At 35.0% G+C, this 23,198-nt stretch overlaps 6 protein-coding genes across 7 annotated transcripts; 4 read left to right on the top strand and 2 right to left on the bottom strand.

The window, feature by feature from the left end:
- The first annotated feature begins 479 nt into the window (after nucleotides 1-479).
- LOC110659279 (protein NDL1) lies at nucleotides 480-4,628 on the top strand. The gene is made up of 11 exons (XM_021817156.2): nucleotides 480-707; nucleotides 1,926-2,025; nucleotides 2,450-2,547; nucleotides 2,695-2,783; nucleotides 2,953-3,013; nucleotides 3,097-3,183; nucleotides 3,297-3,374; nucleotides 3,484-3,540; nucleotides 3,667-3,722; nucleotides 3,804-3,939; nucleotides 4,156-4,628. The coding sequence occupies exons 1-11, from the start codon at nucleotides 648-650 to the stop codon at nucleotides 4,369-4,371; spliced, it is 1,038 nt and encodes a 345-aa protein (XP_021672848.2). The 5' UTR covers nucleotides 480-647; the 3' UTR covers nucleotides 4,372-4,628.
- A 469-nt stretch (nucleotides 4,629-5,097) lies between these two features.
- LOC110659280 (thiamine phosphate phosphatase-like protein) lies at nucleotides 5,098-8,921 on the top strand. Of its 2 annotated transcripts, none has more exons than XM_058129707.1 (4): nucleotides 5,098-5,322; nucleotides 7,243-7,359; nucleotides 7,471-7,672; nucleotides 8,455-8,921. In XM_058129707.1, the coding sequence occupies exons 1-4, from the start codon at nucleotides 5,273-5,275 to the stop codon at nucleotides 8,815-8,817; spliced, it is 732 nt and encodes a 243-aa protein (XP_057985690.1). In that variant the 5' UTR covers nucleotides 5,098-5,272; the 3' UTR covers nucleotides 8,818-8,921. The 2 variants fall into 2 exon arrangements, with proteins under 2 accessions (XP_057985690.1, XP_021672853.2); XM_021817161.2 differs by lacking the exon at nucleotides 5,098-5,322 and adding an exon at nucleotides 6,366-6,826 and having other exon boundaries at nucleotides 7,238-7,359.
- Nucleotides 8,922-9,927: 1,006 nt separating this feature from the next.
- Nucleotides 9,928-13,496, top strand: LOC110659282 (mitochondrial carrier protein CoAc2). Its single transcript, XM_021817163.2, has 7 exons — nucleotides 9,928-10,290; nucleotides 11,798-11,883; nucleotides 11,981-12,188; nucleotides 12,396-12,522; nucleotides 12,630-12,814; nucleotides 12,896-13,018; nucleotides 13,116-13,496. Exons 1-7 carry the CDS (start codon nucleotides 10,132-10,134, stop codon nucleotides 13,242-13,244), a joined length of 1,017 nt encoding a protein of 338 aa, XP_021672855.2. The 5' UTR covers nucleotides 9,928-10,131; the 3' UTR covers nucleotides 13,245-13,496.
- Nucleotides 13,497-13,661: 165 nt separating this feature from the next.
- On the top strand, nucleotides 13,662-14,243 carry LOC110659283 (pre-mRNA-splicing factor 38-like). The gene has a single exon (XM_021817164.2). It carries the CDS (start codon nucleotides 13,842-13,844, stop codon nucleotides 14,241-14,243), a length of 402 nt encoding a protein of 133 aa, XP_021672856.2. The 5' UTR covers nucleotides 13,662-13,841.
- A 25-nt stretch (nucleotides 14,244-14,268) lies between these two features.
- On the bottom strand, nucleotides 14,269-15,909 carry LOC110659281 (pentatricopeptide repeat-containing protein At2g15690, mitochondrial). The gene has a single exon (XM_021817162.2). The coding sequence runs from the start codon at nucleotides 15,826-15,828 to the stop codon at nucleotides 14,386-14,388; it is 1,443 nt and encodes a 480-aa protein (XP_021672854.2). The 5' UTR covers nucleotides 15,829-15,909; the 3' UTR covers nucleotides 14,269-14,385.
- A 2,389-nt stretch (nucleotides 15,910-18,298) lies between these two features.
- On the bottom strand, nucleotides 18,299-19,629 carry LOC110659284 (serine acetyltransferase 5). The gene is made up of 2 exons (XM_021817165.2): nucleotides 19,160-19,629; nucleotides 18,299-19,001 (listed from the first exon to the last, which is right to left on the bottom strand). The coding sequence occupies exons 1-2, from the start codon at nucleotides 19,553-19,555 to the stop codon at nucleotides 18,510-18,512; spliced, it is 888 nt and encodes a 295-aa protein (XP_021672857.1). The 5' UTR covers nucleotides 19,556-19,629; the 3' UTR covers nucleotides 18,299-18,509.
- Between the last annotated feature and the right edge of the window lie 3,569 nt (nucleotides 19,630-23,198).

Below are 23,198 nucleotides of genomic sequence, written 5' to 3' on the forward strand. Positions count from 1 at the left end.
AAAACAGCATCCAATGACAGATATACAAATCGTTTCAAAGCATACAAAAGCAACAATACACATGGCAGTCAAAGCAAATGATATGTGTCGTATGCCCACTTATCATTTCTTTTTTTCTTTTCATTAAAGCTGTCCTCACCGTCACTGCAATAGTATTTCCTCCACGTATTTATCAGAAAACAAAGTTTTTATTTTACTTAAAATAAATACTTGAAATAATTTTTTTATAAATAATTTATTTAATATTTAAATATTAATATAAATATTATGTAGTAAAATAATATAAATAAAAAAAAAATTAACAATTTTTTACGGAAACGCTTTCTTAAAATTGTTGCTGCACAGCACCTAAGACAGCCAGTCGGTTAATATTGGCGGTTTTGACCACGGTAAAATTTAAACAAAGGTCGGAAAAGGTTAAAAGTCTGTTAGTACGGACAACAAGAGCGTCGGTGGAGGTTGACCGCTACCTTATTTTTGCAGTTAGAGAGAGAGAATTTTGGGGGAGCGAAAGAATCGCTTGGCATATAAGCCATTGAAGCCAAGCCTAACCAGAGAGGCTTCTGGAGAGAGAGAGAGAGAGAGAGAGAGAGAGAGAGCGGGCTCTGAGGTTGGGGCTTTGTCGAGACAGAGAAAGAGCCTCGGCCATGGCAGAGTCAAAGGATTTCGTTTCCGTCGATATGGAGAAGATCTATCTAGGTGGAAAGGTTCGATTTTCGATGCTGAATAGACGAACTGAGAACACTTATTTTTAATTTTTGGTTCTCGGTGAAACTTGAACTTTTTTTTCCCCCTTTCCTTCTGTTATTAAGCAAATTTTTTTGTTCATTCAATGTTGCTAGATTGAAATCGGGCAATAATGACTATCAGATCCGTTCATTTCCTTATTTGTTAAATATGCCTCTCGTTTTCACCTACTTCTAAACATTCATGGATTCCATTTTGGAATCAAATTGTTATTAGAGGAATCTGGGTTCGGTTAACTTTTTTTATGGGTATTTTTGAATTTTATCAATATTTGGTTCACTTCTTGTGGCGCAGCTGTTTTGGTCTTCTCCTTGTTTTTCTTTCTCCAGTCGAAATGGTATCCGTGTGTATGCTTAATTTAAAAGTGATGAATTCATGTTATCTATTCGTTTGTTAAGATTTCAGAAGTTTATTTTGGTTTGTTTTGTGCTTTGTGAAAATCAGATTTTGGAAATTTTAACTTTTCTAATAATCTTTTGTTGTTGTTGTTATCGCTGGTAATTTATCCTTCTTTGATCTTCATTTTTTTTGGGGTATCCCTTAATTGGTTGATATTTTTTATGGGGAAACTTTTTGGAATTTTTGTTGAATGCATTTCTTGGGTTTTATTCAAAGTTCACTCCATTGAAGAAAACTTAGCTATACTTTTCTTGTCTTATTTCTTCTTATTATATTAAGATATCCAGCTGTTGATTTTTCTTTCTTTTTTTTATTCTTTCTTTTAAACAGTTTTAGGTCAATGTCTTCTTTTAATACACGAGATTCCAGGCTCTATCTTTTGAACTGTCATCCCTTTTTTAAGAATGAAATGATTGAATTTGGGAACAACTTATTATTTTCATCCTACTTTCTGCAAAAGGTATCTTAATACAATGTAGCAAGATGGTTTGGCATGTTACTTGGACAGGGCTAAGGGCACATGGGTAGCCTTTCTTGGGAATAAATTTATCTGGATAAAGTTGGTGCTTTGTCTATTGAAATGGTGTACAGGAAACAAACAATTGCTCTTATATTATCTGAAGGCATTTCTTGTTGAACGAACAATGAGTTATTGGAAAATATTATTATGGTGAAACATCTCTGATTGCACCTTTACGACAATCTTTTAGTAACTTAGCTTTGTCACTTAAAAATTTTCTATTATCTGTTTATGATGTGTTCTGTACAAACTCTTTCAGGAATATCATGTAAGAACTGGCCGTGGTTCTGTGTCTGTTATAGTCTATGGAGACCAAGACAAGCCAGCATTAATTACTTATCCCGACTTAGCTCTAAATCGTAAGTGCAAAATGTAAAATCCCAAAGCTTTGTTAAAATTCCTCTCTGTTCCCTTTTTTTTTTTTTTTTTTTTTTTTTGCTGTCTCTACATACCATTCACCCAATTGTTTGGAAATCTATAATGATATATCTGGAATTTGTGTTTGCATATGAGAAGTTTGCTCCTTTCCTTTCTTCAATTTTTCATCATCGTTAGTTTTCAATGTTGCATTACATTTTAGATACATGTTCACAAGAAAGTAATATGTAGTTTGAGTTACTGTTCTGCATAATTCTTCTCGTGTTTTGTCTATTTTCCTTTGGTGTCAAGGTGCATCATTAGCCAACATAAGTGCAGCATAGTACTAAAAGGTTTTTTTGTCCTCCCTTTCAATCAGTACATTTTGGCAATCTAAAATCGTTGTTCTTTATGTTTGTTTATCAGATATGTCTTGTTTCCAAGGATTATTCTTTTGTCCTGAAGCGGCTTCTTTGCTGCTTCACAACTTCTGCATTTACCACATTAGTCCTCCTGGACATGAGGTCAGTAAATGGTCGACTGAATGGGATTGCATGATATATTAGCTGTTATCATAAGTTATTTTACCTTTTAACAGCATCATGCATCCTGTAACTGGTAAATTAGTCACATTTTTTTCTTTTCTGGCACTTGTACAAGAGTTCTTGCAGTTGGGAGCTGCTCCAATTTGCCCCAATGATCCTGTGCCTTCTGTTGATGACTTAGCAGATCAGATCATTGAGGTTCTCAATTTTTTTGGGTGAGTTTATGGAATTTTTTTTGTCCTTGTTAATTTATAGTATTCAGAACTTTTTCATTGGTAGTTCTATGATTATGCATGAACTAATCCTCGTTACTAGCTTAGTAAGGAGGTCATTTAAGTCATGATACTAAAATAGTTTTTGGTGGGGTGAAAATTTATTGTTCAGGCTTGGTGCAGTGATGTGCATGGGGGTGATGGCCGGTGCGTACGTCCTTACCCTATTTGCCGTACGTTCCTTCCTGGAATGTTGTGAGTAATATTTTCTACATGTCTCCTACCATTTTTAATTAATCAAGATTTTGCATTACAGATGAAATATAGAGAGCGCGTTCTTGGATTGATACTTGTATCCCCTTTATGTAAAGCTCCCTCTTGGACTGAATGGTTATATAACAAGGTTTCTCTTCCTAAAAGTTACTGTTAATTTAATACCGGAAACCAGTAGCTTTTCATTTCTTGATTGACATAGTTTATGTTCCACGTGTGATTGACATAATTAATGTTCCACAGGTGATGTCGAATTTGCTATATTTCTATGGCATGTGTGGATTGGTTGAGGAGTTTTTGCTTCAGCGGTACTTCAGCAAGGTATTCTAGATTGCTAGTGCTTCAAGACCTAGTAATGTTTATTTTTCAATGCAATAAAATAGTTGCTCAGTTTAGATTGGTTGAGTGATGAGATAGAAAATTGAAACAGGAAGTTCGTGGTACTGCAGAAGCTCCGGAATCAGATATAGTTCAAGCATGCAGAAAAGTTAGTGCTGAATTGTGCATTACCTTCGATCTAATTTTTTATCTTTGTTTTTTTGAAGTCATTTTTATATTATGGTTTTTAGAAAGGTGGCAATTAGTTGATTCTTTGATTTGTTTGTTTTTTCAGTTGCTTGAGGAGAGGCAGAGCACAAACGTTTTGCGGTTTCTCCAAGCAATTAATAGGTATGAAATTTTGTGAAGGATTACTCACTTGTATCTGCATAATTTAGATATCTGAAGTTCTACTGTCTTGCTAACCTGCAGGAGACCTGATCTCACTAGCGGGTTGAAGAGATTAAGATGTCGCACTCTTGTTTTTGTTGGCGATAACTCTCCTTTCCATTCTGAGGCTCTTCACATGATCTCAAAGTTGGATAAAAAATTTAGTGCTTTGGTTGAGGTGCGTGTCACAGTTTTTAAGAATGTTTGTATAATGCTTAAGATGCAAGGATTTCAATTCTATGCTTGATTGATGATATTTATTAATTGGTAAATTTCATGTTGTATCCTTGTTTATGGTAATTCTTTGGCTTCAAAGTAACTGCTATATTGAAAATTGGATGTTTTATTCTGATGATTATTTGAATAACTATGCAAAAGATCCTGTATTGTATAGGTCCAGGCTTGCGGATCAATGGTAACAGAAGAACAGCCACTTGCAATGTTAATACCTATGGGGTACTTCTTCATGGGTTATGGGTTGTACAAGCCATGCCAATTCAGTGGGAGCCCAAGGAGCCCACTCAGTCCATCTTGCATCTCGCCAGAGCTTCTCTCTCCTGAAAGCATGGGTTTGAAGTTAAAGCCAATAAAGACCCGTGTTTCGCTTTAAGTCAGAAACTTTAAGCGATTCAAAATTACTTAATTTTTTTGTTCTTTTTTTATTTTATTTTTTTAAAAAGTGCAGAAGTTGAAAGAGTTGTAGATAAGGGAAGAATTGTAAGTGTCGTAGGGAGATGACTTGCATTCATTCTTTTGTAGTCGGCCATAAATGAATCATGGAGATATCTGTAAATTCTAAAGAAAACTAAAATTTATTTATAATGACGATCAATTAATAATAATGATGAAATCTCTAAAATTATATAACATGCTTTCATATTTTATTTTATTTGTGCACTGCTCTTAAGACACTTCAATTAGCAGAATATTATAGAATGTCAAAAAAAAAAAAAAGAAGTAAATCTCAGTATCTTAGAGCATTTATTTGGATCTAATTTTGTCTTTGGAAATCTAATTTTAATGAATATATCATTTGGGTACAAAAGGACATCAACTGGCAATAGAAAGAAAAGAAATAGAGGCAAACATTAATTATATGAAGTTGGTTTCCATTTCTTCACCTGTATGCAAGTCACCTAAAAGAATAGTAACTTCAGCCAGTGCAGTTGTTGAATTGCAACATTCATTGCCCTAAAGCCTCCTTCACAAATCCAAATTCAGGTTGTGAACCTCCTTCCTCCTAACCTCTATCGCAAACCCAACACCCCCGCACAAACCCAAGCCCAAACCCAACAACCATCCTTTACATCAAAATTCTGCCATTTAGCAAGACTTTCCTTGCCTGTAGCCCCTCCCAATGCTTCTTTAACACGTAGCCTTCTCTTCAACGACACATTGTTTTCTGCTTCAGCATTCTTGTTTTACCCCGCAAGCCAATAAACCCACTTTCTTTAGAATTCTCTCAAATTTTTTTGAGAAAAACTTTTGCTCCGAATTTCCGTCGAAAGCTAATGCTAGTTGTTGGAATTGCAATGCCCAGCATCAACACTCACCGTTTCTGGTAATTATGTTGAACCATCCAACTGGTTGATCACTTTTATAGCTAGTATGGGAAGAAGTTTTTGGAGGTAAAGAATGGAATTTTAAAGTAGCACGGTTGTTGGGAAGGAAGGTTTTTTTAAAGAGGTAAGGTTTTTCAAAGGTTAGGAAATTTCTAAAACTCTTACTTTTTCGATTCACTAAATTGATAGGTCTTACTTTTCATTATCTTACTTTACTTTATAAAACATTTTTTTATTTGATCCAAACATGCAGTTAGTATCTAGAGGGAAATACCATTTAAATTTGTTTGAGTTTTGGATTTCGATTGTTGACATTTGATTTTGGATTTGTTGAATTTTTATTTGTTGATTTTGAATTTTAGAGGTTAGAGTTTATTGATTTCAAATTTTAATTGTTAATTTATGTGAATTTGACCACAAATTAGGTATATTTATGTGAGTCTAACAGAGAAAATATCCACACAACAAACCCTAACTAGTTTGCGATAAGCTTGCAATTTAGGTGCATTTTGATAGCCAATCAAATTATTGAAATATGGTAACAGAAGGAAGAATCATGAGGAAATGATAAGAGTAGAATCAAGAGGAGGAGAGAAAGGGAAAAAGAGAAGGAAGAGGGAGAGAGAAAGAAGAGAAATTACAAAACGATTGAGAATGGGAGGAGACATCCAACAACAGAGAACGAGATTAGGAGAGAAATCTTATTTTATATATATAAAGAGAAATATGTAAATAATTTTATTTTATTTTTATTAAATAATATCTTAAATTAATATTTTTATTTTTTTTAATTAATACATAATAATATATATAAAAAAATTAATAAAAATTAAATTATAAAAATATTAAAATAAATAAAAAATTTTCAAATTAAATCCAATCAATTTATTATAAAAATTAAATATATATAATTTTATAATTTAATTTATTAATTTTAATTTAAATATTATTAAAATTAATTTTTTCAATTTAATTTGATAAAACACATTTAATCCGCTCAAATCGACTTATATATATTCTCGCCGCTTGCGCAACAAAGCAGGACGAAGTCTAGTGCAAAACGGGTCAGGTCCGAACCGGAACAATTGCCCTCCTTACCGACCAAACTCGCACGCAACGCAAGCTTCTCTCTCTCCCTCTTTTTTAAATAAAGAAAAAAGAAAAGTTTCCCTTTGTCTTTAGTCATCTAAATCAATCGAACGGCTAAGATCACTTGAGTCCCGCTGAACCGGTTCACTGAATCACCGGAGGACAGAATCGCAACCAAACTTTTGTCTTCCGAGGAAGTTCCATCTTCTTGTTGGGTCCATTTGTTGTTGCGCGGCAGCTTTCTTGATGACCGTGAAACCACCTATAGCGGCGGAGATGGCACGAATTGTGGTGGTTTTCGATTTCGACCGCACCTTAATCGACGGCGACAGTGACAGCTGGGTGGTGACTCAGATGGGCCTCTCCTCACTCTTCAATCAGCTTCGTTCTACTTTGCCCTGGAACTCCCTTATGGTTTGTGCTTTCAACTTCTCCTACGCAATATATATGCACGTAGAAAGATGTTAAATTAGGCGAATTTTGATGGATGGTTTCAGTATTTATTTTCTTTGCCAAAAGGTGAACTTAAAATGAAACGAAAAGTATATCTGTGTCCTGCGGATTGTTGTTTTTAGGTCAAGAAAATGTTCTTTACGTTTTTCAGGATCCATTTAGATCATCATAGAGATAGTTTCGAGTGAAATTTTGCCTTTTTTTTAAATCTCTAATTCTTGAAGGGTAAGGGTGGGATTGAAGCAGTAACCTCATGCACTATGAGGCAGGCATTGAATCACTGGAAGTAGTGAAAATTCCTGATTGTTGCTTTTAATATATTGTTCATTGCCGTTGAAGAAAGTACAGTGATTTGATTGGACTAATTTTTAGGATAGGATGATGACGGAGCTCCACTCACAAGGGAAAACAGTTGATGATATTGCAGAATGCCTACATCAGACTCCATTGCATCCACGAATTAAAACAGTCATAAAATCAATCCATGCCCTTGGGTTTGTAGTTTCTTCACTATCTTCTTTACGGTTTTTCTTTCCTTTGTTGAGTTCTTCTCTTTACTGGTGTGGTGCTGATTGAAGGTTCTATTCCCAATGTCGTTATTTCAGATGTGACTTAAGAATAATTAGTGATGCAAATCAATTTTTCATTGAGAAAATCTTGGATCATCATGGATTGTTGGGATGCTTCTCACAGATCAGCACAAATCCAGCCTTTGTAGATGATCAGGGAAGGCTTAGGATTTTCCCCTACCATGACTTGAACACACCTCCTCACTGTTGCCACTTATGCCCGTCAAATTTGTGTAAGGTAAAAACTTTTGGTTATAGTGACCATTTTAAGCAGATAGCTATTCAAAAATATATACTTGACAGCAGTTGATTGGTTGAATGATTGTAACTTCACTTGTTTGATTGAAGTTTCTAGTTGGTTTGGCATGATGGCATGGTGACCTTCATTTGGCCTACTGCAAGAAATGCGAAATAAAGTCCTATGGATTGGATAGAGAATTGATGTACAAACCCTTATAAAAGGAGATGGGGCTCATTTTATAATTTGGCTTTGTTTCTCTTGTCAATTGATATCCTTGGTTAGCCATTCGCTGAGAGGAGCTAGAATGGAATGTTACAGTCGCCAGTGTGCACTTCAATAGGTGCGGAGACTGGAGACTTGCAAAAAGCCGACTAGATTTATAGAAGCATGAAACCTTGCTGCTTTATCATTAAGATTTTTGTTTAGGATATTTTTTTGTTGCCGACAAAGTTATGTCCTGTAAGGCTTCTTCCTGCCTTAAAAAATTTTAAAGCCATCTCAGGACCGCATGGAACTGTACCCATTCAGTTATTTTCCAATAGTCTTCTGAGTACAACATTTAATTGCATCAACTTCAACCTCTCTTTCCCTTGGCTAGCGGGTTTAATTCGTGCAATTAACAAAACTGTATTGTTTAATTCATTTTTATTCATTTCTGCATGCACTACGTAGTGATTTACTAAGTAATCGTAAGAAAATGTATACAACATAATGTGAAATTAGCTCCTTATTTTATGCTGCCATCATTCGCTAAATTTTAATCTGTGTCTTCAATGTAGGGCCTGGTAATTGACCAAATCCGTGCTTCCACTACTCAAAATGAGAAAACAAGACTCATCTACCTCGGAGATGGGAATGGTGACTTCTGTCCATCTTTAAAACTTGTTGAAGGTGATTATGTGATGCCAAGGAAGGAGTATCCCTTATGGAAACGCATTTGCAGCAATGCAACTCTTGTCAAGGCAGAAGTTCATGACTGGAGTAACGGCGAGCAGCTTGAGAAGATTCTTCTCCACCTTATCAATACAATCTCCACTGAAGACAACATCAGGAGTAGGCTTTCCAATCAGTTGAATTCATCAGAACGTAGGATTTCCACTCATGAAGATGCATGTCCTCAAACTCTATCTATTCCTCATTGATTATACAACAGATGTGGCATTAACAATAGAAAGATTCCAGCTAATCAACATTGGTACTACATATAAATGAAAGTAATAAATGGTTTGGGAGAACATTGGTACTACATATATCCGTTATATTAGTCCGTTATATTAGTTCACTTAACAATAAATTACAGTTTGAATCACATTTGCTGACTTAGTATAATATAAGATATCAATTTCATAAAAATTAAAGGATAATTCTTTTTGTCTCAAAGCACAAAATTAAAGGGATTTTTGTTTTAGTTTTCCTTTTTAATTAAATCATGTGTAGATAATGATTTATTTGGGCTTATTCCATGGTTATATAACTGTCCCTTTGTTTAAACTAATGTTTTAGGATATTGCTTAAAAAAGCATTGTTTGAAGTTTTTGGGCGAGTGATGAGAGCGTTGTGTGATGAGTGGCTGTGGCAAAATGCAGGCTGATGAGGCATATCTTGACTGCTTAATTTTGGACCTCCCTGGATTTCTCCTGGCATATTCCTGTAGTGCTTATTGCTTAAGCAACTACTGAGAGCAAGGGGATAGATGACTCAAACTGAAAACACAGATCAATTGCTTATGTTAATGTAATTGCCTAGTTGTCCTCATCATGTTCCTTGTCCCTATTTTCTCCATTAAATTAAACCTTGCAATGTCAAATTTTTTTATATTTATAGTCAAAATTAATTATATTTCACACAATTATTATTTTTATTATATTAAATTTATAAATTAAATTAAATATTTATTTAATACCAAAATTTAATATATTTGAAATTACTTTGCAACCAGCAGCAATTTTTATAAGGTATAGTTGCTATAAATTTACCCTCATATAATAATAAAAACGATTTCAATAATTTTTAAGTCAAATATTTACTATAAAATAAATGACTATATTAAATTTATATCTCTTATAATAAATATTAAAATACACATAAAAGATTCCTTTCGTATGGTTAAATTTTAAGTAGAAAAGTCCACCAAAAAAAAATTAAGTAGAAAATGAAATTCAGTATTTTTTTTTCAATAAAAAAGGACAAAAAAATGGCACATCTTTCAACTGAAGTTTCAAGGCCAATAATAATTCTCCACTCTCTACTCTCATGAGACATAGGAATCTAATGTGTGCGTGGGCTTCTCTGACTTGTCGGCTGTCCAAAACATATAAAATGGCCATCTAAACAAAAACGTTTCTCTGCTTCTTTGTGTGCCCAGACTCCTTTCCAAGTTTTCCTTCAGACCAGTCAATCATGGCTTGCTATTAATAAATTTCAAGTTTCTCTCTTTCTTTTCTTTCTGTGGAATCATGGCAAAGAAGAGAGAGGAAAGAGAGACGGGTTTGTTTTTGGATGGGGTAATAGAGGCCATGCCTGTGTTTGCAAAGGAGTTGGTTGCTGGGGGTGTCGCTGGTGGCCTTGCAAAGACTGTTGTTGCTCCCCTTGAACGTGTGAAGATTTTGTTTCAGGTAATCAACGCTTGGTCCTTGGTTTAGAAATTACAATTAACTTCGAATCCGATTCTGGGTTAATTTTGTGTTTTCTAGAGATTTATGCTGGTTCTTGTCTTCTTTTTATTTTTGTTGGTTATGATTATGTTTCTTTCTTAATGGGTGTTGTTATGAGAGAATTAGGTTTTCAATTGAGCATGGACTTGCTTTGACTTGAGTTGAATTTTGATTACATAAGCTGAGAAAATTGTGTTTTTCGAAACCCAGTTTATTGAAAATTGTCAATATTAGTTGATCTCCTAATAAGATATATTAGGAAATCAATTGATATCTAATTCTATATAATAAATGATGGTGTGAAGTGTCAAAACATTTACATTGGCTAAAATAAGAATGATGGTGTGTTTTATAGGGTTCTAGGATGTGAAGTTGTGAACAGCCCTAAAAATGAGGCATTTAGATCTTTGATACTTCTGCAAAAAGATTGCATGTCTTCTAATGTTTCAGCTGAAAATTTACGTTTCTATCTTGTGGTTTTCTGTTGATGGACTTGATTCTTTCCTTTCTCTGTGCCCTATTTGCAAAAGTTGATACCAGAAACTGTTGTTGTTGGTTTTATAGTTTTGCAATTGGTCTTCAATAGAGTTGTATTGGAATAATTCGTGAGTGTGGTTGGATGTTTCTTTTTTCCTCATTCTAACCTACATGATTTTGGGATGATGGACTGCAATCATTGAGATGCAGGTTATAAGGAGAATGTAGATTTGGAGAAAGGAATGGTGTATTGAATCTGAAGTGATTATATGGAAAAAATCACTTTTGTATGTCTTGTTACTTTTATTCTTTCTGACTTTAACTCTTTGATAAGTTCTCATGAGTTGATAATGGCATATTAGACCTAACAACTATGAAAATTATCGGTGAACTAAATCAAGAATATTGTTCATTATGTGAATGGACATGGATGGAACCCTTTATGGCTACCAATAGTAAACCAATTAATCAAGATATTTCTAGGGGCATAGTTAATTATAAATGACGTAGATCACAAGGCTAACTGCCTCACCTCAGGAGAAAGCATAGTAATTCCTGTCAAGTAATACTTACAAGCAATATATTCGTACCACTGCCTCTGTTTCTTACTTTTCAGTGTGGGTGAGTGTGATTGACTGAAGCAATACTTCTGCATCAAAATGCATTCTGGAAGACTTTTGGCTAAATAAGACTACTTTTTGAAAAGAAAGTAGTAACTATTTTAAGTGAGCGGAGAATCAAGTGAAAAGGTCTGTAGTGGTATATTAGTTCAATGAAAAGTTGTGAAGTAAATAAATCGCTTGTTGGTCTGCAGGAAGAGGACTTATGTTGCAGATATATGTGATGCATATCTGGATTTTTTTTTTCTCTGTTATGGAATTCTAATTACTTCTAGGGTTCACGTTGCCAGTAAATAAAAGTTGTATGCTATTTAGGTAACCTTAGATTCCTTAAAGACTGAAACAAGAGCTGATTTATCTGTCTTTTTTAGACCAGAAGAGACGAATTCAAGACTATAGGACTGCTTGGATCCATTAAAAAGATTGCAAAGACAGAAGGCATTATGGGTTTCTACAGGTGGATCACTGAGTCATTGTCTTTTTTTTTTTTGTTAAGATCTATGTTTTTCTTTTTGTGGTTTTACTCATTCATGTTGTGGATTAATTTTCTCCAGAGGGAATGGTGCTAGTGTTGCTCGAATCGTTCCCTATGCAGCCTTGCATTATATGACCTATGAGCAATATCGTAGATGGATCATCCATACTTTTCCTAATGTTGGGAGGGGTCCTGTACTTGATCTTGTGGCAGGATCATTTGCTGGAGGAACAGCTGTGCTTTTCACTTATCCTCTTGATTTGGTTAGAACTAAATTAGCTTATCAGGTAAATATTTTAAATTGGGTGCCCCAAAAAAAAAAGGAAAAAAGCGCACACACAAATAACATTTACTCAGTGACAGCATCACCATCCCCAGGGTTTGGCTTGTCCCAGTAAGCTCCATGTAGCTAAGAGGATGCCTTTCTCTCCCTTTCCCACTCTCCATATACACTAATTATGTTCACCTAGAATGAATTGTATTTGATAAAGCAGGTTGTCAATTCATCAAAAGTGAATGTTCAAGGGATAGTTAGTACTAAACAAGAATATAAAGGAATCTATGATTGTTTCTTGAAGATTTTGAAAGAATCTGGGCGAAGAGGTCTCTATCGTGGTGTGGGTATGTGTTACAATAGACCTTGTATTTAGTTTTTCTGTTGTATGTCTCAATGGCTGCTGTAGATTCCTTTAAGGATTTTACAATTAATAATTGTAAACCATTGTCAGCTCCATCCCTTTATGGAATCTTCCCTTATGCTGGTTTGAAATTTTACTTCTATGAGGAAATGAAGCGCCATGTTCCTGAGGAACACAAGAAAGATATTTTGGTGAAACTGGTATGTGGATCTGTTGCTGGTTTGATGGGACAGACCTTCACATACCCTCTTGATGTTGTAAGAAGGCAAATGCAGGTAATTTGCTTCTAGGTGCAAAGTCCACTGAATTTGGAATCATAATTGAAACTGGGAAAAATCATGAAATCATGTTAATAGGTACAAAGGCTTGCTACGTCAAATTCGGCAGAATTGAAAGGAACAATGGAAACCCTGGTTATGATCGTCCAAACACAAGGGTGGAAGCAGTTATTTTCAGGGCTGAGCATCAACTACTTGAAGGTGTCAAATCCCTGCCTTTGTTTTATTTTCATTACGTTTTCCTGTGTCCTCTATTTAACTAAATGCTTTACAAATTTTCTGGCTTGCTCCTTGTCAGGTTGTGCCATCTGTTGCAATTGGTTTTACAGTTTATGACCTCATGAAATCATGTCTAAGAGTTCCATCTCGAGATGTTATAGAAGTTGTGACTGACAATAGAAACAGTCAACCATCCATTCACTCTTAATTGATGTATTTACAAATTCTTAACCCCATTTAATATTCTTAAAGTAATTCAGATTCTCATTCAATTCTTTCAAGCTGTATAATGCCACCAGCACATAGGTAATATCCATCCCCTAGGTAATATCCATCCCCATCACCCTTCAATAACCTTGTATAATATGTAGTTTCACAGATACTGTGGCGGCAAATGTTGTATTTGAAGTAATTTTTTCATAAAGATATGAGCACGTCCTCTCAAGACAGGTTCCAAATATATAGTACATAAGTTTTTTTACTTTTAACATCGATAAAGTCCACATTGTACAAATACTTTCTGCATGGTGAATTTATGCGCAATGATTATATACCTTTCTCAGGCTTAAGTTTCGGTATAACAGATTAGAGGGATTTTTTCAAGTAGAGTCGATAGATTAGACAGTGTAGAAATGTCATTATAGGTGGATGTCACAACTTCTTGTCCATTTAATATACTTTTGGAATCTACTACAAGCAAAATGCCCACCTCAATGGTGGCTATGTCACCTCAAACCCACCGTTTTGAGGGTTAGGGTTAGGATTAAGGAAGGTTGATTCGAATCTTTCGACTTCTGATCCATCCATGGCCAACCGCACCGATCCTGCGGCCAAGAGCATAAGGGGCACGAACCCCCAGAACGTGGTGGAGAAGATTCTTAGGTCTAAGATTTACCAGAACACCTACTGGAAGGAGCAATGCTTCGGATTAACTGCGGAGACGCTTGTGGACAAGGCTATGGAGCTCGACCATCTTGGTGGTACTTACGGTGGCAGCCGCAAACCTACACCTTTTATGTGCTTGGTCATGAAGATGCTGCAAACCCAGCCCGAGAAGGACATCGTCGTCGAGTTCATCAAAAACGACGATCACAAATATGTGCGAATACTTGGTGCTTTTTATGTGCGTCTTACTGGGACTGATGTGGATATGTGCCGGTACCTAGAGCCTTTATACAACGACTATCGAAAATTAAGGCAAAATTAAAAAAAAAAAAAAATGCCCACCTCAATGTTCTGTAATCCCTAAATGAAAATCAAATTTTCTTGCCCGTAATACAGTGATAAAATACATGTGTTACTTAAAGGCATGTACAATCACAACAGTATAGCATCAAAGAGTAACATTTTCACCAGTAATCCCCACAAGAGCATTTGCCGTCCTTAAAATGATGAAACCGCTTGTTATCCCTGATAATAAGCTCCCTCCCAACAATCCTTGACATAATTTTTATTGCATTGTGGCAGTCACCGCATATACGAAGATTCTTCATGATCCTAAGAGTTTGCCTTGCAGGAGTACTAATTAAACCATAAGCAATTGCCAAGCGCTCACTGTGATACAATAAGGCCTGCTCTTTTGCTTCCTCATCAATGTCATGAAGCACATATCTTGTGTCTGGAACATAGCCTGCTTCTCTCATCTGCCCATTTAAACCTTTCACCATCTCGTACCCCTCTCCCCTGTAGGGTTCTGTACACCGATACTCGGCCAGCCTATTCTTCTCCTCCATCATATTTGTAGCAGATTGTTTCTTCCTCGGAGGCAGCGTGATTTTGTCAGCACTGGCCTCAGAAGAATCTACAGCAACCAACAACTCCTCAGCATGATCTTCAAGTTCAATATCTCCATGAATTTGCGCAAAATTCCTCAGAGCCCTCCAAACTTCTGCTGTGGGCTCAAATGGCATTCTCTCAATGAACTCCTCAGCTTCCCACAAATGACCAGCACTCCCAAGAACATTAATTATCCCAAGATAATGGTCAATCCCAGGAATGATACCATACTCACTCCTCATTGCTTCGAAGTGTAACAAACTTTCTTCAACGGCTCCTGCACTAGAACATGCTGCAAAGACAGCCAAAAAAGTCTCCTCATCGGGATGATACCCCGATTTTTTCATCTCCTCAAACAACAACAGACCATTTTCGCCCTGCAAATTCGCTGCATACTCACTTATCAACAAATGCCAAGAACCCATGTTCCTCTCACGCATTCTATCAAACACCCGGTGTGCATCTCTCATACTACCACATTTCCCATACACTCCAATCAATTTGTTGTTCATTTCGATATCACCAGCAAACGGTAAGTGTTTCAATAACTCATGTGCCCGTTTACCCATATCAAGCGACTTCAAACTCCCACATGAATCCAATAGAGCACCAAAGACATTATAATCAGCAAAAGCACCCCGACCAACATACTCCAATGCTTCCTTAATCTTGCCTTGCTTGCACAAACTCATCAAATCAACGGTTGGAAGGACAATTGAGGAGTTTCCACGCAATGGGTCATCATCATTTTGATCATCATTGTTAAATTTCCTTTCATTTAGAGGGTTTTTGTGTTTCTGGCGGCGATAAACCTTGGCAGTGGAGTTGCTCGCCTTGGAGGCCGCGTAGAAGCACAGGGGTTTGAGTTTACTTGGGTTTAGAGAAGAAGGTGGAGAGATTTGAAGGCTACAATAGAAGTAAGAAGAGTATGGGATTGTATTAGCAACTCTAGGTCCACTTTCAGGAGGAAATATCATTGGGTTTCTTGGGTGTTGAAAAGATACCATCGAGGCCATTGATTTGAGCTCTCTCTAGTATAAAACTATACTGAGCATCTTCAGGAGGTTGATGAATTCCTTAAAATGGCAACTGTTGGGTGTTATGTTATGGGCAATTAACGGTGTCGTTACGACAATATCCCATCCAGCCAATTGAATCACTTTTTCTTAAGGAAGCCAATTGAATTCCATTTAGAAAATATTGTCTAAATTAGGTCCACGTGTATTATGAGACTCATTATACATTGTAAAATTTATTTATTAAATAAATAAATTAACATAATTTTATTATAAATATTTAATTATTTAAAAAAATAAAAAATAAAAACTCAAATCTAAATCTTTATATATATATTTAATCATTAAATTAAATTAAATTAAATTAAATTAAATTATAAATATTTAATTTAATAATTATAAAATTTATATATTTATATTAAATACATCTAATAAAGTTTATCATCTGAATTATTTATTGGGAATGCATTCTCATTAGGCAAACATACAAACACAAACACACAAAGTCCTAAAATCCAAAAAAAAAAAAAAAAAGAAATAAAAGCCCGTGATAAAAATAATAGTAAGTCCAACCTATCAAATTGACTCAAATCAATAACCAAATCCAATTCACAAAGCATCCCCAATCTAAGAATCTAGGGTTACAGCAAAAAAAGCAACATTGATAAACCACCGACGTCCCTTAGCACTTACCTCAACTAGAATTTTTGAGCCAATGACCGGAGCCAACAACTTTTGCCAGCAACGCAAGAAAGCATAAAGACGTCCATCAAACGCACAGCCACTCAATCCACCATGGTTCTCCCTTCTTCTAGACAGATACTTCAAGCTTGACTCAACTACGATAATCGGGACTGTCGTAGAGTTCTCTAGCATACCAAGTCAAATGGGAAGATCTTCTCAACTGTGGTAGAAAAGTAGATCTTGGAGTTGCATTACAGTCGGAGCAAAGAGACTCACTTATCATAGAGAGCAGACTCATCTTTCCACCAGCAATACAGATCAATCGAAACTATATTAAACCCATATATAGACTAACCTAGCGGACGGCTATCCCTCAACCTAGGCCAAAGCCAAAACCAAAAGCAGCATCTAGAAACCTTCCCGTACTCTAAGGCAAGGGAATCCGATGAGAAAACATGGAAGATCAGTGAGATGAGCAGCGAAATCTCCCTCTCCTAAACAAGAGAGAGAAGAAAGTTTTATGGTCCACTCTTTGTGTATTTGCACGCTTTATGTAATTAAAATTACATTTGGCCAACTTTTTCATATTTCACTCACTTGTAAAAGGAAGTTTAATTCTATAAGATATTCGCATGAAGATTTTGTCACGTTCAATAGTTGCTTATAATGAAAACTTAAAAAGCCTTTTTTTTTTTTTGAAAAATATTGGATGGACATGATGCAGCAATTTAAGCCTTACAGTACATTATATAAATATGACAAATATTGCGCATTATATAAACATTATCCATTGGAGAGCTCATCACCAGCCATTTAAGTACTTGCAGAAAACCAAGCCTAGCATGTGAGCACTACTGAGTTTGCTATCAAGTCTAAAATTCATTATTAGAGTGCATCATCGGTAATTATCAATCACCATCTCCTAAAAAGCATTTAATTAATTCCAAAATAAGTTAGGACACTACATACCCACATGCCATTTCATCATACTACGCAAGTTGTAACAACAACAATTAAATCTTAACTTCAAATTAGTTGAGATCAAATCTCCTTTCACTCTTCACCTATGATAACACTAAATATGCTAATTCATGAAAAATGAAATTTTCTTCAACACTTCCTCAGTTAGACAAGCAAATTCTTCCTTAATGGAGAATCCGGTTCTCAATCAAAGGCACGAACCGAATGTCCCATTTATGTGGATTGATATATGATACTACAAATCTGTAGGAACTTGTCGGCAACCATGGACATGAGATTGAGAGGTACGAAAATGCCTACAAATGAATTGGTCTATACTTCAGAATGATGAATGTGCCATTACCACACCTAATCCAGAAGCAAATGGATTCAATCACAAAACAATTATCAGTCAGCCATTATCTGAACATCTTAACGCTAACCAGGTCATCAGAAAGCTACGTGAATCTTTATATCCATGCACTACACTACCAGATCTTCGCTCAGTGCAAAGGAAGTCTGCATAGTGCTAAAATGATACCCACATACAAAATGAATGGAGAAGAAAAGTATTGATCAAAATGCAAACATAAAAAAGTAAAATAAATAAATAAATAAATTTAAACAAAGGATGAGATATTCAATTCAGAACTGATTTTCAATTCTTGAAGTGAAACACTACAGGAAAAGTTCATTATTTTGAAACCAAACATCTCATGGAGAATTGTAGCATCACCAGAATGGAGGGAATATCAAAATCTTTTCTAGAAAGGAAAGAGAAAAAAGTCCAGGCCCAGCCGTAGTCAAATCAAATCAATTCTGCAACTTTCAAAGGACAGTTTACTGCTTTAATTATATTAGCTGCTAAAACGTATTCACCGTTCAATACAAGCAGGCAAAAGTAGGAAAAATATCAGTTTTATCCATCGTTGATCTAAGCCATCGAAGCCAACCAGTAAAGGGAGACTTTGGAAATACACAGCAACCTATAAAGATATGAAACAGATATAGGACAAATATGAGATCAAATCAGCAAATCAAATAATATAATCTGACCACTCTGAGATAAAAGAAGTATGATCCATAGATTCTCCAGGACATTCCTCATGCTTCGCTGGTGTTCCTTTTCCTCCCACCAACCTTGCAGGATTTCCTACTGCTGTGGTCCGAGGGGGCACATCAATAAGTACTACAGAGCCTGCTCCAATCTTTGCACCAGCCCCAATCTTCACATTTCCTAGAATTGTTGCGCCAGCACCGATTAATACTCCATCTCCAATCTTGGGATGTCGATCCCCACATGCCTTCCCTGTTCCTCCAAGTGTAACATGGTGCAAAATGGAAACATTGTTCCCAACCACTGCCGTCTCACCAATCACTACACCAGTTGCGTGATCGAACAATATCCCCTTCCCAATCTTTGCCGCTGGATGTATATCAACAGCAAAAACATCAGAGACTCGAGAGTGTAAAGCTAGTGCCAGTGGCCTACGGGACTGAGTCCACAACTTGTGAGAAACTCTATGAGCCTATTCCGAGGAGAAGAATAAAAAAGAGAAACTTAGTGGAAATTTTGTCTTGCTAGATGTTTGCATAGTAATTCTAAGAAGATAAGGCATAATTTCAATCCAATTTGTATAGATTAAACATTCTCAAGTTCAAATTGTGGTAAATTTTAGTTACGTACCTGGCAAGCCAAGAACCCTTTGTAATTGAGAAGACAATGCGAGAATGATATGCAAGCAGGATCACGGACGCGGTAGGCGCGAAGATCAGCGACGGCAGCGGCGATGAGAGAAGGGTCGGAGGAGAAAGTGTCGAGGAAGAGATCGTAAAGGAGGGTGGAAAGAAGGGTTGAGGAACAAAGCTTGTTGCCTAAATGGAAGGAAAGAGATCGCTCCAGCGAGGAGTGAGAGAGGATAGTGGAGTAGAGGTAGCTAGCCAACGCCGGCTCTGACTCCGCGTCGCGGCGGGCCTCGGATTTGATCTGGGTCCATACCCAGGCCTCATCGTTGTCGGTGATGCAGGAATCATTCACCGTTGTTCGTGGCGGGGATGGGCAGCGTAGCTCGCCGGCAGGCATCGGTTTCTTCAGCTGGTGAATAGAGTAAGAGATTGGCACAGGCTAACGAAAGAACCAACCGTGGCTACAAAGACAATATTTTATTTAGTGGCGTGAACTAATGAACTTATGATGGCCGTTCGATGTTGATGGGTTTTTAATCTGGGACGTCGATGGTGATAAAAAGTGATAAGATCGGTGAAATTATACAAATAAAAAAAAATTAATGTGCATCGGAACATTAAAATATAGTGTTCCATGTGTGCGTTTATTTTTTATAGTTTATAATTTAATTTGCATGTGAAAAAATATTAATATATAAATATAAAAATATTAAATTTATATAAATAATTAATTAAATTTATATAAATATAATAAAATTTTAAATTTTGAATTCATTTAATAATTTTTTTAAAGTTAATAAGGTATTTCACTGGATTTTAAAAAATTATTTAATATATTTACTTATAGTTTTATTTGTAATTATTATTTTTAATTAAAAGGAAATTATTTTTTTTTAAATAATGTTGCCCATATAACTTTTTTTTTTTGTCCAATTGCCCATACAACTAATTTACCCTGAGTTTTTGCTTTTTTTTTTTTTTCTTTATTTATGCGACTTGTCGTCTAATGACAAAAGAGAAAAGATTGAGGAGTTGCTGATCTTTTTTCACTATGAGGGGTTAATTTCACTCATCCAATCAGTGCGCGCATAAAAGTCCATCCAACCAACGGAAGGCTGGTTCTCCTCTCCCCTTTCAGTAGGTTGTATAGTTTTGGGTTGCGATTTGTGATTGGTCTATGAGATTATGGGCTTCGAAGTGAAGGTTATGGATTGATTATCTGAGTAGACTGTTTATGGGGATTTTTTTTTTCTTGGGCTAGCTTCAACAGAAGTGTTGGTACTATGAAGGGTCCCGACTCCATCTTCAATTGGGCTACACAGAGAATAAGATGTCGTGATATGCTAAGCTTTTCCAATTTTAATCCGGCACTGGTTCCTAACATTGGATGATTTGTGTTTTGCTGCAAAACTTGTTGACCCTGTGTCCTCCGAAGAGAAAAGTGTGTGCTTTAGATAGATTGGTTAAAGGAGAGAAGGCATTTGTTCTTTCCTCTTTATTGATGTGAGCTTTCATCTGTGTTTTACGTTGATTTTTACATCTCATTTCTTTGCCAACGCGTTTCTGCTAAGGAAAGAGGCATCATTGGTCTGCTGAGGCGGCTAATGTTTGAGATTGGGGTCACAACCCATTATGTAGTAGGGCTCCAATATGGGTGGATCTGAGTTCTTGTATTGGATTGGGTTTATGAGTTTTTATGGCAATATTGTGTTTGTGTACATACTTTTGGGCCCTTAGTGTCATGATCTTTAATGAAATACCTAATTTTCCTATTAAAAAAAAAATCAGTGCATCCATAACTTTAATTTATATTAAAAAAATTTTAAATTTTATTTTTAATATTATTAAAATTTTTTGATTTATTGTGATTTACTATTATTCATTTATAAATCAAATAATTAAATAAATATATCCTAAACTGTTTCTTAACTGCTATTTATAAATAATTTTTAACAAAAAAAAGTTAAACAATAATTTAAAATAAAAAATTATTTTATTAACGTTAGGAAAAAAATAATATATATATATATATATATATATATATTAATTTATATAAAAAATTATTTATACTTATTAAAATTTGAATAGCATCAAGTATCAAAAAAGAATTATCAAAAAAGAATTTAAGTATAATTAAAATAAAATAAAATAATATATATTATCAATTTTTATAATAAATTAATTTAAGATTGAATTAAAAATTAATACAAATAAAAATAATATTATTAATTTTTTTAAAAAAATAAAATAATTAATTAATTATAAAAATTTTAGACATTTTTAAAAGTATAATTTTTATTTTAAATAAATTGAAAATAAATAAAATTCTAAATTAATTACACAAAATTGAAAAAATATATGTTCATAATTTATGATTTATTATGAATATTTTATAAATTTTAAAGAAAAATATCAATTTAATTAAATTTTAAAAGTTTATTATATAAACTGAAATTAAAAAATAGCTATTATCTAAATTGAAAAACTATTGATAAACTTTTCCGGAGCATGAGAATGAGTTGCAGATGATAATCCGGATCTTTTCAACAGCTTTGCCCTGATGGCCACCTACAAGGGATGCCATCATTCATGAAGAATCCACATGCGTGAATGGGGTCCTGAAATTGGCCCAAGAGCTTCTCCTGCTCTTGATAGTGTGCACCCTCGGCCCAAATCTGCCTCATTTTCGGTTTTGTACCATTTTCTCCCAAGTCCCAGCCGAGTGTCGCAACCTTGTGGCATGTCAAGCAGTTCTCCTCAATACGCCAACTGTTTAGACAACACTCGTTATTCTCCTCAATACGTCACCGTAAGTAGAGATTCTTTGATCTGTGGAAATTCTTAATACTTAACGGTCAGTTTTTTTTTAATTCATTGTCCATCTTATTAAAGCTGAAAGAGCACATCGTATTCAATTGTTAATATCACATATCAGATAAAAAAACTGGCTCACTGGGCCCTTGCATGGCATATGCAGAGTTTGGTCACCACACCTTTTTGAAATTGATGATTACCCATTGAAAATTTGACTGACTAGCAACGAAATGGTCCTTCAAAGTGGGAGACCAATCAACCCCAGCAGTAGCCCATCACTGCTCGTGCTAGTTGCTATCTAGATGTACCTACCTAAGAAAATAAAGACTCAATCTTGCCAAATCACATGTGCATGATAAGTTAATAACAACCCAAATCTATATCCTACAATGTGTCCATGAATTATTTTCCTACCGATAGGGTTGGTCAACAATCTCAAGCTGATGACTTTCAGATCTCCAAATTAGAATTTTGTAAAGAATTCAATTTATTTTAATTTAAAAGAATTTCTATTCTGGTTCCTGTCAAAATTGGACCTTGGTGAAAGAGCTAGAAAAAGGGCGATAGCATCTTTCATCACTTCTTTTGTTGCAGATTATAAGAAAGAAATTGTAGAATTCATGTCATTTTGAGATTGTGGAACCCAGCTTTCAGCTTTTTAATTTCCTCCAACTGCAAATGGAAAAAAGCTCTGTACCAGTTCTGTTGTTGGGTGCTTCTTGTCTCTTAGTTTCAGTTTTCAGTGTCTCATCAAACCAATTTAACTTTATCGAAAGGTGATGATAATAAAACAAAAACTTTCATTTACACACAGCTTTCATAGTAGAAAAAATGAAAAAGAAACCATCCATCCACCCCCCCTATAATAATGCGAAAGTCCCTTCATATATTACAGGTTTAATTGAAGTCTTGTTTGGTTGACAATATTTTTATATATTTTAAAAAATATACTTAATAATAAATTTTATAATTATTCTAAGAAGAAAGCTTAGATATATATATATATATATATATATATATATATATATTAAAAAGAAAGGTTACAAATTGAGATCGTATTACAATGTGGAAGTTTGACTTTGTTTCGTTTGCGTATGGATTTTGTTATACGTGTGAAGACATGTGCAGGTAAGCAGGGGCCCACTTTTCTCGTATCGTCAAATTTATCTTTATGGTGGACCCAATTTCTACTCAAATTCACTTAAAACCGTTCTGATTAAGTTAAA

The sequence above is a fragment of the Hevea brasiliensis genome, chromosome 11, assembly GCF_030052815.1.
Source record: "Hevea brasiliensis isolate MT/VB/25A 57/8 chromosome 11, ASM3005281v1, whole genome shotgun sequence".
NCBI classification, from domain to species: Eukaryota; Viridiplantae; Streptophyta; class Magnoliopsida; order Malpighiales; family Euphorbiaceae; genus Hevea; species Hevea brasiliensis.

Excerpts from the sequence above, each read along its gene's own strand:
- LOC110659279 (XM_021817156.2), top strand. The coding sequence starts at position 648 with ATGGCAGAGTCAAAGGATTTCGTTTCCGTCGATATGGAGAAGATCTAT. Across the intron at positions 708-1,925 it reads AGATCTATCTAGGTGGAAAG|GAATATCATGTAAGAACTGG; the intron begins GTTCGATTTTCG and ends AAACTCTTTCAG. Across the intron at positions 2,026-2,449 it reads TCCCGACTTAGCTCTAAATC|ATATGTCTTGTTTCCAAGGA; the intron begins GTAAGTGCAAAA and ends TTTGTTTATCAG.
- LOC110659280 (XM_021817161.2), top strand. The coding sequence starts at position 6,659 with ATGACCGTGAAACCACCTATAGCGGCGGAGATGGCACGAATTGTGGTG. Across the intron at positions 6,827-7,237 it reads TGCCCTGGAACTCCCTTATG|GATAGGATGATGACGGAGCT; the intron begins GTTTGTGCTTTC and ends ACTAATTTTTAG. Across the intron at positions 7,360-7,470 it reads AAATCAATCCATGCCCTTGG|ATGTGACTTAAGAATAATTA; the intron begins GTTTGTAGTTTC and ends TCGTTATTTCAG.
- LOC110659282 (XM_021817163.2), top strand. The coding sequence starts at position 10,132 with ATGGCAAAGAAGAGAGAGGAAAGAGAGACGGGTTTGTTTTTGGATGGG. Across the intron at positions 12,523-12,629 it reads AGGTCTCTATCGTGGTGTGG|CTCCATCCCTTTATGGAATC; the intron begins GTATGTGTTACA and ends AACCATTGTCAG. Across the intron at positions 13,019-13,115 it reads TGAGCATCAACTACTTGAAG|GTTGTGCCATCTGTTGCAAT; the intron begins GTGTCAAATCCC and ends GCTCCTTGTCAG.
- LOC110659283 (XM_021817164.2), top strand. The coding sequence starts at position 13,842 with ATGGCCAACCGCACCGATCCTGCGGCCAAGAGCATAAGGGGCACGAAC.
- LOC110659281 (XM_021817162.2), bottom strand. The coding sequence starts at position 15,828 with ATGGCCTCGATGGTATCTTTTCAACACCCAAGAAACCCAATGATATTT.
- LOC110659284 (XM_021817165.2), bottom strand. The coding sequence starts at position 19,555 with ATGCCTGCCGGCGAGCTACGCTGCCCATCCCCGCCACGAACAACGGTG. Across the intron at positions 19,002-19,159 it reads AAGGGTTCTTGGCTTGCCAG|GCTCATAGAGTTTCTCACAA; the intron begins GTACGTAACTAA and ends TCCTCGGAATAG.